The 17893-nt window shown below is 55.0% G+C and overlaps 1 protein-coding gene across 3 annotated transcripts in view; it reads right to left on the bottom strand.

Annotated features, from left to right (window-relative positions):
• The window catches only part of NFIX (nuclear factor I/X (CCAAT-binding transcription factor)), a 66920-nt gene that overhangs the window by 17656 nt on the left and 31371 nt on the right, over positions 1-17893 (bottom strand). For all 3 annotated transcript variants that reach the window (XM_006874270.1, XM_006874268.1, XM_006874269.1), the window contains 3 exons: positions 1833-1895; positions 1197-1271; positions 271-391 (listed from right to left, as the gene is read on the bottom strand). In XM_006874270.1, coding sequence (XP_006874332.1) covers positions 271-391; positions 1197-1271; positions 1833-1895 — 259 coding nt within the window. The remainder of the gene's footprint in view (positions 1-270; positions 392-1196; positions 1272-1832; positions 1896-17893) is intronic.

Here is a 17893-nt window from a genome sequence, read left to right as displayed (position 1 = left end):
TGCCTGTAGGGGTCCCTTGTATAAATCCCTGAGAGAAACCTCCTTGACTCAGTCACTTCAGGAGTGCCTTCAGAGCAGAGCCCTACCTGGGCTTGTGACCCAGGCTGAGAGCTGAGCCAACCTGGCACTAAGTCAACAGCTCTGACAATGGCTGAGCCCAAGGGTCAAAGGGGTCTCAGAACCAGTCCCCTGAGGATGACATTCTGAGGCATGCAGGCGGCACCTGGGATAGCCTGGGGTGGAGGTGAGAAGGTAAGGTGCTAGGCTCACCTGGTGGAAGGAGGGGAGGTGATGGACCGCCGCCCCAGGGTCACCTGGTTGATGTTGTAGTAGCTAGGACTCTCCAGGTCCGCCAGCGAGAAGTTGGGCCCTGATGCCGTAGCAACAGGAGCTGGGGAAGCAATGAAAGGATGAAAGGAGATACAGATGGGTAACTCATGATTCTGTAGTGAATAATGCTTATCAGGATGGACTATGAGGGTTGGAAATGCAAAGGTAGAAGTTTTGTAACAAGGAAGGAAGTGATTAAATCTCCAGGATAGGCGCAGAGACCTCTGAGACCATCAATGGAGAAGAGCCGAGAGCGGGATCCTACCCAGAGAAACAGAGATGCCTGAGATGGAGGTAGAGATGATGATGACACGGAGTGATGAAGCCACTGGGACTATGGACCAGAAACTGGGGGGAGGAGGGGGAAGTGTAGGGGGCGGGTTTCTGGGATATACCCTTTGGGTGGTTGATGATGCATGGAGGGGATTCGAACCATGGCAATGAGATGATATACGATGGAATGAATGTAAAACTAAAGTTCTCCCATGAAAACTATCATGTAATTCACAATAAAACATTAAAAAAAAAGGTGATATGACTAGAGCTTGTCTCACTGCCAACGGCTTCCTGGGAGCCCAGGTGCACGCAGACCTGCCTAGACAGCTGAAGAACCCTCTTCTGGACTGCAGGTCCTTAGGGACAAGCCCTTTGGTTGATTTTTTTTTTTTTTTCCTTCCCTCCAAATCAGTAGACTAGAGCCCTAGGGTCTGACTGATGCCAATCCATTCAGTACAATGACATAGGCAGAGGGTGTCCCTGGAAGCATCCAGCCCTCAGCCCCTAGGGCACCCCAACATGTCTGAGCCCTATATGCTCACCACCCCCTCTCAGCTGGGCTCAGACCTAGAAGGAAGAAAGTTACTTACTCTGTGATACTCTCACCAGCTCGGTCACGTTCCAGACCCCAGAAGTCACAAAACAGTCCTGGAAACTTAAGTGCCCTGTAAAAGGAAAAGGGGGAGTGAGTCAAGGCAAGGCTGGGATGGGTGTGTATGTTGGGGGGGGGGAGTTGCCTGTATGTTTTCCCCCACAGCTCTCCCTCCCTCTCAAGTTCCATTTCCCACCCAAGCTGGACCTTGCACCTTCAAGTGGACACTGAAGAGGAGGTGTATTTTGGGTGAGCTCTCTCCCATCAAGGAGCTCTGGTAGCATACTGGGTTATGAGCTGGGCTGCTAACCACAAGTTCAGCTGTTCAAATCTACCAGCCACTCCATGGGAGAAAAATGAGGCTTTCTGCTCTTGTTAAGGTCTACAGGGTCACCAGCTGCTCCGCGGGAGAAAGATGAGGCTTTCTGCTCCCGTAAAGATTTGCAGCCTCAGAAACCCTGTGCAGGGTCACTATGAGTCGGAACTGACTCCATGGTGCTTAACAACAACAACAACATGAGTCAGAACTGACTCAAAGGCACAGCACCACGACTATCCCTCTCCCGTTGGGGACAGGAGACAGTGAAATGAAGGGGAAGAATGGGGGGAGACCAGGTCAGCAGGGGGCACTGACCGTTGGGCAGTGGTTTGATGTCCGCATCTCCTTGCTGGTTTGAACTATCTGATTGTCCGGATTCTGCAGGAAACACAAAGGAAGGACAGATCAAAGATCAAATTTCACACAAAAACCCCAGCCAAGCCAGTAGTACTCATTGCCCACGCAGGCTGGCCAACACATTCACCTCTCCTTGAGCCAACCTGGGAGACTTGGGGAGCCCAGAGAAAGGGGAAGGAGAGGCAGGTTCACACCTGGCACAGGTGTGACCTCCTTTGTTCCACAGACATTGGCTGGACCATTCTCAGCTGTGGGGGGCCCACCCTGTGCATGGCAGCCGCATCCCTGGCCTCCACCCCTAGAAATCAGCCACACTTCCAGCTGTGACAACCATAGATGTCTCCAGACACTGCCCGATGTGCTCTGGGGGCAAAGTCCCTCGTGGTTGAGCATTAATCACTGGCCTCGAGTCAGGCAAGGAGGACACCTTGGAGAAGCCACCCTCTAAACTAGTGCCCATCTCTGTCCACAGCTAGGATGGACCCCAGGACCCCCAGCTTCACATACTCTAGCTCCCAGGGGAGCACCCCCTTCCTTTAATTAACTCCATCCCTGTCAGCCCACCCCACCCCCACTTCACCTCTGTGCTCACAGGCAGTGCCTGGCAACCCAGAGGGGGAGGTTTACCCCTGACACCGTCGCCCGTTCTGTGCCAGCCTGTCTGGGATGTCTCATGGCCCAGTGCTACAGCTGCTCAGAGGGAGCCCCGAGACAAGGGCCCATTGTGTGGTGGGAGCGCACAGGACTGGGGGCAGGGTGGAGTGTGCGTGTGAATATTTTGCTGAGCTTGGGAAAGCCCTCCGCCCCTACCCCCCATGCCCTCAAAGCTTTGTGTGCCAGGGGCACAACGGGGACCTCCCGAATGCCTGCCTGGGCACGACAGCTGGTGAGAGGTTGGCAAAGAGGTGGGGCCAGGGCAGGTTATGGGGCAGGCATTTATTGCAGAATCAGCTGCTTGTGGGGGGGGGACAACATGCGGGTGGCATCTGAATACGGGTGCCCTGGTGTGGGCTGGGGCTTCTCCTGCTTTCGTCCCCCACCCACCTGCTGGCCCAGGCGTCCTTGTTGCACCAGCCTCCCAGCCAGCCAGGCCATCGAGGAGTGACCTACCAGGAGTGAGGCCAGTCTAGGAGATGGGCAGACAGAATGGCAACCCCCGTCGTCCCCCAGCTTTCAGAGCCAAGGTCCTGCACAGCTCAATTCCTGGTTGCCACCTGCCTCTGTGTGACCAGTGGGCAAGGGCAGGTTGCCTACATCTCCATCCTTTACCTCATTTGAAATTTGTGTCATTGTAAGTATCCAAAGAGCACAGGTTTACAAAGAAAACGTATGTATGCAGGATCTCTTGCCCCCTACAGACTGGGGTGTGCCTTCCACCTCCCCCTCGCACTCACCCCCAGGGACCCGGAGACTAGAAGCTACCTCACAGACCCTCCTTTTGCTAGTGGCATTCTTGGCTTGGGAGGGAGCCCACAGGAGAGCCTCCACGCTTCCTGGGAGAGCCACTTTTCTGCACCATAACCAGGGACAACATGCCACTCTCTCAGCAGAGTCTTTTCTTGCCTCCTTGGGTCTGAGGCAAGCCCCAGTAGGTCTAGGTGGGAGCCCAAGGTGACAGGTGCCCACTTTTGGGCCTCTTGGAACACAGGCGCTGTGGCTGCTGCCTCCCTGGGCCCTAGTTCACTGCTCCAAAGGGCATGGATTCAGGCCCGGGTGTGCAGGCTCTGGGGCCCGACTCCTGACCCCATCTGTCCCTGGATCAACTGGGTCCCCACTGAGCCCTCCAGGCCAAGGTCCATGGCTGGGATTGAAGGAGGACAGTCTGGTGTCCACACCGGGGGCACGGATTCCAGCCCCAGCCATGGCTGGGGGGAGACAGAGCCACACGCCGCCGAGGTGGTGCGCACGCGCATACTCAGTTCAGGGACAGAAAGATGAGAGAGAAGACGACAAAGAGATGGAGGTGGGCCAGCCACGAGGCAGAGACAAATGGGGGATCCAGGAAGGCGCGGCAGACAGAAAATCACTTTAAACCAAGAAACTGCCCCCCAAACGGTGTTCCTATGATTGTTTACGGGTGCACTATAAAGGGGAGAGTTGGAGCCAGTTCCCGGGCCTCAGGCGGTGCCACGACCACACGCCTCCAAGCTCACCCGCTCGCTGCTGGCAGCCATTTTAAGCCTTGGCAGCCATCTTACGGCTGGCGGCCCAGCCAGGGCCCACAATGCCGCCACCGCCAGTCCCCAGCATGCTCAGCTCAGCCCGGGGACAAAAGGCAGACACACTGGAAATCTGGGCCCAGCCTCGGAGGCTCAGGAGCCAGCCCTGGCCGCAGGGGCAGCTGTGGCCAGAGCCCCACGGTCTTGTTCAAGCCACAATTGGAGAGCAGGCGGGCAGGGAAGGCCGAGGCCCAGGGGCTGGGACACCACTGCTCCACTCCAAGGTCGCTGAAACCCCCAAGGAAGCCCAGAGGCTCCAAGAATGGAGCGAGAATGGAACCCTGCCCACTAGACTATGGGACAGTCAGAGATGGGATGGGAGGCAGGCCGGCCCTGGTCCACGCCTCAGCTCAGGGATGTGCCTTGGACACAGATGAGGGTCAGGGGCTGGCAGGCACCCAGCATGGCTGGCAGGAGGGCAGAGAAGCCCCCATGCACCAGGCTCTGTGGAGAGCCCTACATCAAGGTTTAGGTCTGCTGTAGAGAGCCCAGGGGAATGGGGAGCTATGCCCTTGGCTAACATCGCCAGGAGGCATCCTAGCTTCTCTGGCCTCAACTCCCTTCCACGTCAGGGTCCAGAATAGTGGCACTGTGGAGAACAGAAGAGCAGCTCCTTTTTTCACCCTCCCCAGGCCCTGTCCCAGGGCTGCTTGGCTTTTATCTGGCAGAACGGGGCTTATCAGAGCCACCAGCTGAACAAACACACAAATCCACAGTTAGTGAGCGAAAACACTCGGCCTGAACTCTTTATCTCCTGTTCACAGGCCCTGCACACTGCCCACTGCCAATAGCTCAGGAGGGAACTTAACTGCCGAACAGCTGGGGCGCTCTGGCGCCACGCGGCTAAAGGTGCAAGGCCTTCTCAACGACTTACTTGACTGTGCCCCTTGCTCTGTCTTCCGTGCCCTGATCCTCTGTCAGCCCCCTGCCCCTGGGAGACCCTGTCAGGTGGGCCTGCATGTGAACTGTGGGCAAGTGGAGAGACAGAGATAGTGCCCAATGTCAGTCTTTATCCTCTGCAGCCCAGGTCTGTGGCCCCTCTGGGCCAGGGCCCAGGCCCATCCCCTGGAAGCTTTTTCGGCATTGGCATCAGAGTAGCAGGCACTCTGAGTTCCTACACCCTGAGATCCTGGGCCCTCCTGGTACCTTCCTTCAAAGACAAAGGCTCCCATCACTTCCTAGAGGGAGAGGAAGGGGAAGGGGAAGGGTGGGGTCAGGGGAAGTGGCTACCACCTACACAGCCCCAAGAGATTGAAGGCTCCTCCATCTTCGACTGATGAGGTTGGAGGCCCTTCCATGCCCATCAAATGCATTGTGTCCAGATCAATGTCCTGCCCTGTCATGTGTCAGGGGTCACATGGAGAGGGACTCCGAGGTCACAGTTCATTTTCCATGCTGCTGGGGGGTCAGGCTGGCATGTAGCTCACAAGCACATGGCTCTGCTGTCCGTCTATCCATCCTTCCCCTGGGACCTGGTTTCTCATATACTTGAGACAAAGGCCTTTTCTGTCCATGGTGTTGCGGGACTCTGGTCACTGCAAAAGCTTCGAGAAGGAAGGACTGTGAAGGAGCAGGCAATAAATCTGGATTCTGTCTCAGCAAGGGCTGGAGTGGGCTCCCCGGAATAAGTGGGGTTTGGCTCCTGGTCCGGCCACTTCCTGATCGTCTACATGTCACCTATCACTCCTCTGTACTGACTGGAGATATTCTGGTGGAGCACCCAGAGCACGGTAGGACCAGGCTCAGCACCTCCCTTCCCCAGGTGCTTCCTCATTCCCTGGAATAGGCAGGCGCGAGGCCCCCCAAGCCCTACCTTCCCAATTTATTCGGATCTCTGCCTCTGTGACTCCCCTCCATCCCTCTGACCTTCCTTCTCTTTCAGTTTCCTCTCCCCAATTCCCTGTCCTCTCCCAACTCAGCTTGTATGTGTGTGTATGTGCTCGTGTGCATGCTTGCGTGCTTGCATGAGGGGGTGGGCAGGCCTGTGTTTCCAAAACGACTTTTTGCCTTTTCAGCAGAGCCCTAGAGGGGGAGGATCCAGCTGCCAGGAGGAGGCCAGCATTGCACATAAACCCCGATTGATGGTGTGTTTTTAATATATACATACATATATTCCCAGCTACAGACCAGGAGATATTTATGGCTCCCGTTAGGCAAGGGAGAAATTCCTGCTTGTTACCTCAAATGCTCAGCCTCAGGGTTGCGTGTACCTTGGCGTCCAACTGCCCCCGCCCCCCTGGCCTCTCTCGAAACCACATGTGCACACCCAGGCAAGGCAGACACTTAGGTGAGCACACTTCTGATGTGCCAAGACACACGCAAACCTGTGATGTTTCCTCTGCTCCTTGTAGGGGAGAGTGAGCCCCTGCATGTACGCATGAACTCGGTACACTCAGTGCCAAGCACTGGGTCAGAGAAAAGTCCAGGACCTCTGACACCTCCCCAGGCTCTGGGTTGTGGGTATCTGGGTACCAGCAGCGGCATCCTATCCTTTGAAGGGTTGATGTGGTTCAGGGCACCTCCCCATGCCCCCGCATGCATGCCCCTCCTCCCCAATTCCGGAGTGTCCCGGGCACGGGAAACCCAATCTCAAGGGGAGCCAGAGGCCCGGCCTGCAGCCATCAAGGCTGGAGAATGTAACTATTGTACCTCCTGAAACCCAAGTCCGAGAATCTGAGACACCCTAAGGAGGAGTGAGGCGGACAGATGGGGGGGTGGGGGGTTAGGGGGCGGGTCATGAAGGGGCTCTCCAGTCTCCGCAAAAGGAGACGCAGGGGACCCAGGAAGTCCTTGAGGAGGGAGGGCAGCCAGAGGGCATAGGAGGGCGGGGCTCAGCTTTGGTGCCTGGCTTCCGGTATTGTCCTCCTTCTCTGTGGCCCCCTCTCAACCTCTGGTCCTGCACAAGCATGTGTGCACAAATACATGTACACACACCCATAGTCTCCTCAACCTCCTCCCTGTATGGATCCAAGGAGGCTCCAGACTTTGACTTGAGCCACCTGCTGGGAGAGGAGGAGGACAGGTCAGGGCCTCATACCACACACACTAGGATCTAGACCCACAGTGCTCCAAGAGGGAGCTCGGGGAAGGTGGGCTGGGCCCCTCCACTCAGCCAGGGCACTGACCCGGAAGAAGTGCTGCTCTCAGGGACCGAGGGCCTGGGTGGCTACAGTAGGTTTTCAGGAGGCCTGGCAGCGAGGCTGTGTGAAGGAAGAAGGAGGCCAGTCTATCTGTTCACTTGGTACCTGGGAGAACAGAGAGCTTTGGCCCCTAGATGGCACCCCTGTGAAGAAGGTTGTCTTCCTTTGATGAACCCCCTGCATATAGAGACGAGGAGGACCTAACCCTCATAACTAGAAGACCCCCAAATCCACTGCTGTCAAGTCAACTGAGACTTGTAGCGACCTATAGGACAGAGTAGGTGCTCTGGTAGCATAGTGGTTATGATCCAGGCTGCTAACCTCAAGGTCGGTAGTTCGAAACCACCAGCTGTTTCACAGGAGAAAGATGAGGCTTTGTGCTCCCGTAAAGAGTCAGAACCGACTCCATGGTACTTAACAACAACAACAACATAGAAAAGAGTAGGATGGCTCCATAGGATCGCCGAGACTGTATCTTTACGAAAGCAGACTGCTTCACTTTCTCCCATAGAGTGGCTGGTGGGTGTCAACCACCCACCTTTTGGTTAGGAGCCCAATATTTGATCCAATGCACTACTAGTGCTCCTTGTTAGGGAAAATAAATAAATCAATCTATTGCCATCGAGTTGATTCTGAAATCAGAGTGATCCTATATATTTCCAAGGCTGTAAATCTTTATGGGAGCAGATAGCCTCATTTTTCTCCCTTGGAGCAGCTGATGGGTTTGAATTACTGACCTTTGGGTTAGCAGTCCAGTGCTTCTCACAACTAGAAAGATGTCCCTAAATTCATGGCTTTCCTCTAAGACAACAAAAGACTCAGGTAAACTGCTGCCCTCCATCCCAGCAGGCAGCCCTTGGGCCCTGCTGAGAAAGACTTCTTCAACAGCCTCATGAAGCAGCAAGGCCCACTCAGGGGAGGGGCAGGGGAGGGCATCCCTGCCTCTCCAAGGGAAGACAGGCAGTGGCGGGCCAAAGAGCCAAAACCGGAAGAAGAGAGGAGCCTAGTAGACAGAAAGAGGGAAAGAGGCGAGGCCCGGGAGTCTGCTCAGCACCCCACCAAGTCCACCTCATCCCCGGCATGCTATCCAGCAGCCGCTCAGAAACGAGACTCCTCACCCACGGCAGCACCTGGAGACGCCAGCAGGATGGTTCTGGGGTGCTAGCTGCTTTCTCCAAAGGCCAAGCAGAATGTCAGCCTCCCCTGAGTCTGTTGTTTGTAAGAGCCTCAGGTATGAAGGTGTAAGGACGGTTTACAGAGTGAAGGAGTAGACCCTGTGCTCAGCAGGTACACTCTTCCAGATGTTCCAGAGGTGCCCAGCTGTTAGGACTCTCAGAATTCCCACCTTACAAGGCAGCCACTGAAGCAGGCAGAGGGAGGGACACGTGGCAGGGTACAGTGAGTGTCAAGTCTTCCTGCTCTACCCTGAGCCTGCTTTAACTTCTAAAAAGGTGGCCAACGGGGGTGCTCTACCACTGCGGAGACTTCATCCAGGGGTGGGCTGATCTGGCCCCTAGCATAGAGGGGGCAAAGGGAATCTAGCATGGGGGAAGGGAAAGTAGAGAGAGAAGGTGGGCAGCCAGAATCAGTGAAAAGGGCTCTCTCCCTTAGTTCCCATTCATGTTCCAGCATCTACCAGCTGAGTGACCTGGGTCACATTATAAACTGCCTCCTGCCTGTAATATGGAGGAACACCTGCCCCTCAGGGCTGCTGGAGACCTGGCCCACCTGGATTCTACTGCTCTTCATCTCTACTTGCTGAAATTGTACTCCTCCTTCCAGGAGCTGCATCCCCGCCCCCCCCCCCCCCCCCCACACACACACCCAGCTCCAACTCAGAAGCTTATTCTCTTTGTTATATGATGGCTTAGAGGACAGTTTTTGATGTCTTGTCCCAGAGACCACAGCCAGCAGGCAGAGGAACTCCCTCGGGGCTGGATTATCTGCAAATAACAGACAGAACAGAGATGCCTCCTACAGGCTGTGCTCATCACTTGGTGGTGGAACCACCTGCCTCAGGACAGGACACCTGGGGTGGAGAGAGGCAGGGAAGGGGAGATCTTGGTCTTCCCTCTGGATCCTAGAGGGCACTGGGCCCAGGGGCCTTCCCACCACAGCTCTTAGGGTACAGAGAGCTGAGGACACCAGAGGCTTGGCTGGCAATGCCTCGGGGGGCCATAGCACCTCTCCTAGAATTGCTGACCTCGCCAAGACTCAGCTGGCAGCCAGAGCCAGCATTTCCAAGAGGCCCTGGGGCTAAGACTCATATGACTGTATGGTCCAGAAAAGTGGCTTCCAGCCACTGGAGCATGTCCCCTCCTCAAAAGGATGGGCAGAGACAAAGTGGAGAATGCCCTCCCACCCCTCAAGCCAAGACCAGAGGGACTGCACTCCTGGTGAGGGAGCTGCTCCCCTCCCCACTGCAGCCCTCTCTATTTCCAGCTCTGCCCTTTCTGGGCCCTTTGAGCTGCTGAGGCCAGGCCTGTCCAGACAACCACCCTCACCCCCAGCTGCTCTTGGGACTATTAATAGTCCCCCCATCCCCCAAGACACTTGCCCTTGCTCTAATTATTTGTAAAGGGACAGAGTCCGCAGGGCAACAATGCCAACCCGGGATGAAAAGGCACAGGTTCTGGAAGCCACTCAGGGGCATATCTTGAAACAAGCGGAGTTTGGGTGGAAAAGGGGAGGAGATAGTGAACCGCGGAGCAAGAGAGTGACCAAAAGACTAATGAAAAGAGCCAGAGGCCAAAAGAGAAGAGTAGGAGTTCAAAGACTAGAAGACTGTATCAGAAAGAATCAGAGAAAGTTAGGCAGTCCGGAAAAGTGGGACACAGCAAAGACAGGAGAAGAAAGCAGGAAGAAGTGACTTCTTTAAGAAAAATCAAATGAAAGAAGCAAAAAAAAAGAAGGGAAAACATTTTCCCCAAAACACTCAAGAGTAGCTTCTTGCACACAACTGCCTGGGCTTCATCCAGCTGCCAACATCTGTCTGACAAGCGCTCAGCAGGGTGAGGAGTGGAGGGAGACCCCAGGACCCCAGGACAAGGGAGCCCAACTTACCCCTCCCCTCATCCCATTCCTTCAGAGGGAAGGGAGAGGATGTGAAGGAGGCTCTCAGAAGGAGCAACTGGCCAAGGAAGATGGTGGAAAAAGTGAGTCCCACAGAGAGGCAGAGCAGGGATGGTGGGTCTAGGGGAGCGGCAGGACTTCACTCTCCTTTCACTCCCTCTCCATCGACCTTCAAAAGTCCTACCCCACTTGCCCTCCCACTGTGCTCTTTGCTTGGGAGAATCCCACCCAGGAAACCTGGGGGGATAGGAAGAAAAATCCAGCAGAACCCATCTATCTCCACTGGCTCCGGGTCCTTGCAGGGAAGTAGGAGCTGGCTGGAGGCCACCTGTCTCTGGTCCTCAGGGTGACCAAGTCCCAAGGGTTCTAAATTTCCTCTCCTCTACAGAACAGTACCAAGGAGTACCGATAGCATAGTGGTTACAAGTTGGGCTGCTAACCTCAAGGTCAGAAGTTCGAAACTACCAGCAATTCCCTGGGAGAAAGATGTACAGCCTCAGAAACCCTATACAGGGTCGCTATGAGTCGGAACCGACTCTACAGCACATAACCACCACCACCACCACCGAACAGTACCGGCACCCAGGTCAATGACTCCAAAGGAGGCTCCTCCATGAGAAGTAGCTGGGTGCTTGCCTGTGGCAAGATGTAAGCCACACATTCTAATCCGGGGTTTAAATGGTACTCTTTCCTTGCCTGGAGGAGCTCTGGTAGCATAGTAGTTACGAATCGGGCTGCGAACTGCAAGGTCAGCAGTTCAAAACTACCAGCTGTTCCGTGGGAGAAAGATGAGGCGTTCTGCTCCCGTAAAGATTTACAGCCTTGGAAACCCTATAAGGGTCACTATGAGTCGGAATCGACTCCATGGCACATAAACTTGCCTTGCCTGAAGGAGCCTTGGTGATGCAGTGGGCTGCTAACTGCAAAGTTGGCGATTTGAACCCACCAGCCGCTCCAACAGAGAAAAATGAGACTGTCTGCTTCCATAAAGATTTACAGTCTCAGAACCCTATATAGTAGTTCTGCTCTGCCCTAAAGGGTCATGATGAGTCGGCAATGACTTGACGGCAGTGGTGGTGGTGGTGGTGGTGTCTGACCTGGAGGCTAGACCCCAAGTGCTCTTCCTCCCGTGTCTCCCCAACACTAGGAGCCTCTGACTGGGCCAGGGCTAGCACACAGAGAGAGCTAGACTCCATCTCAGACAGCAACACTCGAGTCCTTCGACCCTGTGCCCTAGAAGTCTGGCCAAGACTCTTCTTCCCACTGATTACCGGGTACAGAAGCACTTGATAGCTGTCACCTCCACCTACAGCGGAGAAAAAAGCTTTCCTACACTCAGCCCCTGATGCTCACACCCAATGAATTGACCTCGAAGTCACAGTCTGGCTTATACCTTCCACAAAGTCCAAGCCGACTGGGGAGCAGCTGTGCCCCAACACCGGCTCGCTGTCTGAAGCCAGAGCAGCCTGAGAGGGAACCAGTTTCTCCTCCTTCAGGGGGAACAAGTGCAGACCTCCTCTCCCCACCTAGGAGATCCCTCAAATGTGCAGAATTTAGATCTTTGACTCTAAAGGTCCCACTTGTGTGCAAAGCCTGGGCTAAGCTGGGCTAAGTGGATGGGCACCCTCCTGAGGGGCACAGACAGCACTATATGGTAGACGGATGCCTGGGGTTCAAATTCCAGACCTGTCTTTCCATTCCCTCCCTATGCAACCAAGACCTAACTCAGGCAGGAGCAGTATGGGGGACAGAACATATATTGGGGAGATGGAACAAGTTGTACAGACCGTAATGCATCATGCATACTTAAGGCATTGATGGGGCTTTGGGGACCTTGCATTTCATTGGCACTGTGATCTTGAGGAGCAGTGGGAGATTCCTTACAGAAGGCTGGGCCACGCATACAGTACACAAGTTAACAGTTAATAGGGGGCAACAGTCCAGGCCCACTGGAGGGGAAAATGACACCAAACTTCTAGGTTGTTGTTAAGTGCTGTAGAGTCGGCTCCAACCCACAGTGACCCTGCATAGGGTTTCCAAGGAGCAGCAGATGAGCTTGAACTGTCAACCTTGCGGTTCAAACCAACTTTGCAGTCCAGCGCATTAACCTACAACGCCATACCAGGACTCCAAGATTTGTTGGTGGTAGTTGTGTGCCATGGCATTAGTTCTGACTCATAGCGACCCTGTATTGGGTTTCTGAGACTATAAATCTTTACAGTCACAGAAAGCCTCATCTTTCTCCTGCAGAACAGCTGGTAGTTTCAAACTGCTGACCTGAGATTAGTAGCCTGACTCGTAACCATTACGCTACCAGAGCTCCTTGAACTTCTAGGTAAGCAGGTACCAAATTCCCATCTTGATGCCTTAAACGACCAAAGGGCACTTCCAGGCCAGCAGGCTTAGCCCACAGGGGAGGAAGCGGCCACTGCACTTCCAGATGCTGTAGCTAGGTGGCGCAGTGAGTTAACAGTAGAACATGTGGGCAGGCTGGTCCAGAGAGGGCCTGGTGTTTTCTCTCCACACCCACAAGGCCCCAGCAGGGAGAACGAAGGAGAGGACCGGACTAGGATTGGGCCACTGGAGCTCAGGCAGCACACTAGGGAAGTAACTGCTACCACCGCCCACCAAACACATCCCCTGAATTGCAGGCTGAATTTCCCTTTTTCGCTCTCATTGATTAGGAACAGCTTGCAGTGAAGGGGCCAGCTGAAGGGGCATGGGACAGGGCTAGCAAGAAGTTAGAGGTAGAAGACCATGCTGGCCAGGTGCACGGGGCAGCCTGCCCACTTTCCCCAGAGTACAGCTACCACCTTTGATTTGGGGAGGCTTTGGCCATATGGTCTCAAGACTGTTCCCACTACCCCCACCGACACCCCATCTCCTTCCCACCCACCCCTACCCCCGCCTTTTGGCAACACAGACCTGCCTCTGCACTTGATAAATGTTTTTGAAAAGGAAGGTTTCTTTCTTACACCCCTTTCTCAAAAAGTGAAAAATGGGGAGTAAAAGTCAGAGATTGGGAGCCAGAGACAGGGAGAGAAATGGAGAAAAGTCAGGAAGAAAAAAAAAAAAAACCAGCAGTTCTCTGCAGTGGCAGCAGCGGCTGGCTGGGCGGGCGCACCCTCCGGCGGGCATGGAGAAAGGCCCCTTTGTTCAGCAGGAGGTTAGCCGAGGTGAGCCTGTCCCCCCCACCCCCGCCCCTGGGTGCTGCAGATCGCTTCACAGTGCCTGGCTGGGTACTTCCTTGGCCCCCCAGTCCTCTTCGCAGGCTGTGAGAAGTCTGTTCCTCAACCCAGGCCTCACCTACCCCACCCAGGGTCATGGCAGCAATGGTGCCTGGACATCCCGGAAGCCTGAGACACCAGCTATTGGCAAGCCTGAAGGGCTGGTCCTAGACTTGGGGCGAAGGCTATTTGACTTGTCTTGGAATTCTGAGTACAGTGGGCAACCCATGAAGGCATGCACAAGGCCGGGTGCCAGGAAGGGCAGTACATGCTGGGAGATGGTGCCCCAGGAGGCCCAGGCTGGGTCTTGGACCCACTCCAGATGAGGGCCCTTTCCAAAGCCCTCTGCTAGGGACTAGGAGTGGCGCCATCAGGGCCTCTTTGCGGGATGCAGTGAGTTGGGATCTGGGGACTTCCCAGAGAGGCCTGAGCTCACCTCCTCTGTTCCTCAAGGGGTAAGCAAGAGTGGGTACATGTGCCATCAATAATTGGAGCTGAGGATATCCAGACAGGCCCACCAGTCCCAGAGCATACCAAGGCAAGGGCCATAGAATGATGAACATGAACTGGGGGAGGGCTGAAGAGAGCCTCAAAAGCATGCCCTCTGCCCTAAAGACTCCCTTTAGGTGGGGGTAGGAGACTGGAAGAGGTGGTCTACCCCAAGGTCTTTTTTAGTGCTGCCTCTTCTCCCAGCATCCCCCCTTCATTAGGGCTCTTGGCTGCATCCTCCCTAAATCCCTAAGGCCAAACCATTCCATCTTTCAGTCTGAGTTTGGTGGCATTACATCCTGGCCAAGGAACATCTCTCTTCCAACCAGTCACACCCCTCTGCTCCCTCTCACTATGCAGGGGCAGAAGCACTGACAGCCGAAAACCTGGAAGGAGGAACTGGAAGAGGGGGTGCCTTCTGCTCCTGACAGTTGCTTGGCCCTCTCAGGAGGCCAGCTTCTCAGCAGCAGAAACTGAAAGGGGAAGAGGAGCAGGGGTGCCCCTGACCTATCAGCCTCTGAGACAGGAGAAGGGGAAAGAAGAAGCCTGCCCCCCTGGGGAGCGGGAAGCCTGAACTGTCCCATCCCGCTGAAATGTCTGTAAGAAACTGCAGCTCAGATACACAATGTCCTGCCAAACCCCAGTCCTTTAATTCAATTAAGCGAGGGACAGACTTCCCAGATTGTTTTGCGTGTGCGAATGCATGTGAAAATCCTGATGCGCCTACATCATGCACGGGAGCTGTGCACTCACGTGCTTGCGTGGGGATGGGCTTTCTGATGCTGAGGACCGGAGCTCCAGACTGCAAAGGGGGAAGGCAGGATGGCTCGGGGAGAGTGGGTACTGGCCAACCTGTGTATAAGCCCTGTGTCCATTAGTTAGAGGGTGTGATAAATCCTGGAGGGGCAAACCAACTTGGAATCATTGTGTACATACTGCAGTATTCTCAGGAACACCTTTGGGCTCTACTCACTAGATGCCAGTTGTTGTTGTGTGCCATCGACTCAGTTTCGACCCATAGCGACCCTGTGTAGGGTTTCCAGGGAGCGGCTGGTGAGCTTGAACCACCGATCTTGCAGTTCAAACCAACTTTGCAGTCCAGCACATTAACCCACAGCGTCACACCAGTACTCCAGATACCAGTGGCACCTCCTATACCTGTTGTGACCATCACAAATATCTCCAGCCTTGGCAGACATTCCCTAGGGACAGAACAGGGTTCAAAGCACTGGATTGGGGCAGGGGAGGACAATCATGGATCCTGTGTGAGTAAGGGTATCGGCCTCCCCTCTCTTCCCACCCTTTGGGATTAAATCTCTGCATGCTGGGCTTTCAAAGTGTTTATGGATCTGGCTCTTTTTTCTAAAATACTCCTCTTCACCTTATCTGTCTAGTCCTAGAAAGCTGTGGCCGACACTAGCCCAGCCCAACCATGGTTTTAGAAAGCAGGTATTGAGCCAGAAAGTTTCCTATGTCCCCATCTTCTCTTTCTTCTTCTGACAGTTCCTAGCAAGTGTCTTAGACCCAGGGTCAAGGGAAGTGGAGGCTCAGAGAATTTAAAGTCATAAGTGTAAGGTCCAGCTTACACTCTTTTCATCCTGAGGATGGAGTGAGTCCACATGAGAGGCGAGGATTTGCTGGGATAACCCCCTGAAAGGTATCCTGCTCAGCTCCTGGGTCAAATGGAGGTTAAGAGAGACTATCCCTAGGCCCTGCACAGCCTTCTTGCCCTTCGTCCACCTCATCTACTTGGAGGCCAGAGCCACCGCCACCTTCGCCAGAGAAACAGGAGTTGGGTGGTCCCCAGCCCAAGTCCAACCCAGACGAATACCTCTCCTCTGCTCACAGGGTCCCCTGGGGCTGCCCTGGTCAGGACATCCCTTCTGGCAGCCCTTCTCCCCTCAGACTTCAGAAACCCTGAGCAGCCCCCTTCCAGGAGCAGAGCCAAAGAGATGGGAGAAGGATGTTACTAAGCTGCTAAAAGGAGAGAAGGTAGCATGGATTGGTCCTCAATGAGGAAAGAGGCCCACCTGGCTCAGGAAGTCCAACATCAAGGCAGCTGAGGAGGAAGCTTGGGGGTCCTAACCTGCTAGAACCCGAAAGCTGCTGCTCCCCCTGAACCTGCCTCCACAGCTGTGTGTACACACAGGGGTCTCTAGCTCCCCATGTGGCCAGTCGATGACAGTTTCTTGACACTCTTAGCCTGACCCAGAGGACCCTGAGACAGCTGGGCTATTCCTTCCTCAGGCCCCTCACTCTGAGAAGAACCGAAGCAGGCCAGGACGCAGGGCCCTAGGGAGCCGAGGCTGGGGGTGTGGTGACAGAGCTGGGCTGGGGGGTGGGAAGCGAAAGCCGAGTCCCCAGCTCCTAGGGCTCTGCACACACAGCTAATGGGAGGCTGGCAGCGGCAAATTGTTGTTTACTTTTAATTAAGTAAACAATGTCGGCTTTCCGCCTCCTCCCCCGCCATCCCAGCCAGTAATTTGGGGGATGACAATGGGGTTGTTTCCTTCCTCCCTCCCTTCAAGCACTCCTGCTCTCAGCTCCCAATAGTCCTAACTTGCCAGTAGCTGCCTAGGCTCCACCCCAGGGGGGCAGCAAGGTCCAGGTTGTCAGGCCCAGCAGGCCACAGGGTCCACCTCCCACAGGGGCGTGGCTTTCAGGCCAAGGGTCAGATTTACCATGCCCGAGAATCTCTGAGTCTTTAAGTCATGGGACCATTCTCTCCCACCCCTCCAGACCTTTCCCCAGGCACCAGGTCTAAAATCCTGACAGGGCGCTGATGGCCTTCAAGGGCCCTGAAGGACACTGTGGAGGAGAGACCCAAGTCTCAGGTTAGGGAGCTAGATTGCCAGGAATCTGACAGGTCTTCCTTATAGGTGGAACCTTCGGGTCTATTTGGGGAGGGCAGGGCTGACCTGCTGGCTGCTGGGTGGTGCCACCTTTCCTCAGAAGCTGGGCTGGCTAAATGGGCTGGCTTTAAAACTCTGGCCTTTTCCTTTTGTGTCCTCACCCCCAACCCCCACTGCCAAATTCTGTAGCTAGCTCTGCTGGGAATCCTGAGTGAGGTACAGGATGGAGAAAGGAAGCTAAGCTAGCCTCTCAGCCGATGATCCCCTCCATGGAAGTGGGCAAGCAGGGGTCTCCTGAGTGGAAGAGCAGGCACTTTGGGGAGGCTGAATTTCAAAGGAAGCATCCCAGAACACCAGAAAGACCCCCCCACCCTGGCTCAATATGTAAACCTAGTGCTTCTGACACCCTTTCTCAGTGAGTCTTGAAATACCACCCTCTTTGAGCCTTCTTCATAAGTGCTACAGAAGGGATGGGGCAGGAAGGAGAGAGTGGGCAGTGGTTCTATCCCTTCTCCTGATGTTGCCCCTCAGTCAGGGTACTGAGCTAAGCCTTGCCCCTCTGGCTCACTACATTCCCTTCTCCCCAAGAGACTCTCCAAGGGGTATGTGTGAGTGTATATGTGTGTTGGGGGGCTGAGTCTAGTGCAAGCCCCACTCCTCCCTATGATGGCCCCTTGCTGCTCCCCACCTCTTTCCGAAGGGCGGAGACTGCCACAGTAAAGCTGGCTGAGGCTGCATGCAATTTCAGCCTCAGAGCAAGGCTCCCTGGCTGGAAGCAATTTTCTCATTAGGACCCCAGGCCTTCTGGCCCGTTGGTTCTCAGCCCTCATTCCCTTCCTGCAAAACCGCACCCCACATGCCTCCCCACAAACCCCTCACACGCACAGGGAATCACACGTGTCCCAGAGTCGAAAAGGAAGAGGGCGATCGGCGGGTCAGCCAGAGGGGTGGGGGGGCCCGGGTGCAAGGAGGGAGAGGTCCAGCCAGGGCCAGGGTTCCTCACCCGGCTCAGCTTCTAGC

Source organism: Chrysochloris asiatica, unplaced genomic scaffold (genome assembly GCF_000296735.1).
Source record: "Chrysochloris asiatica unplaced genomic scaffold, ChrAsi1.0 scaffold00268, whole genome shotgun sequence".
Lineage (NCBI taxonomy): Eukaryota > Metazoa > Chordata > Mammalia > Afrosoricida > Chrysochloridae > Chrysochloris > Chrysochloris asiatica.
Note: the sequence above shows the minus strand (reverse complement) of the source record. Positions and strands in the feature narration are given on the sequence as shown.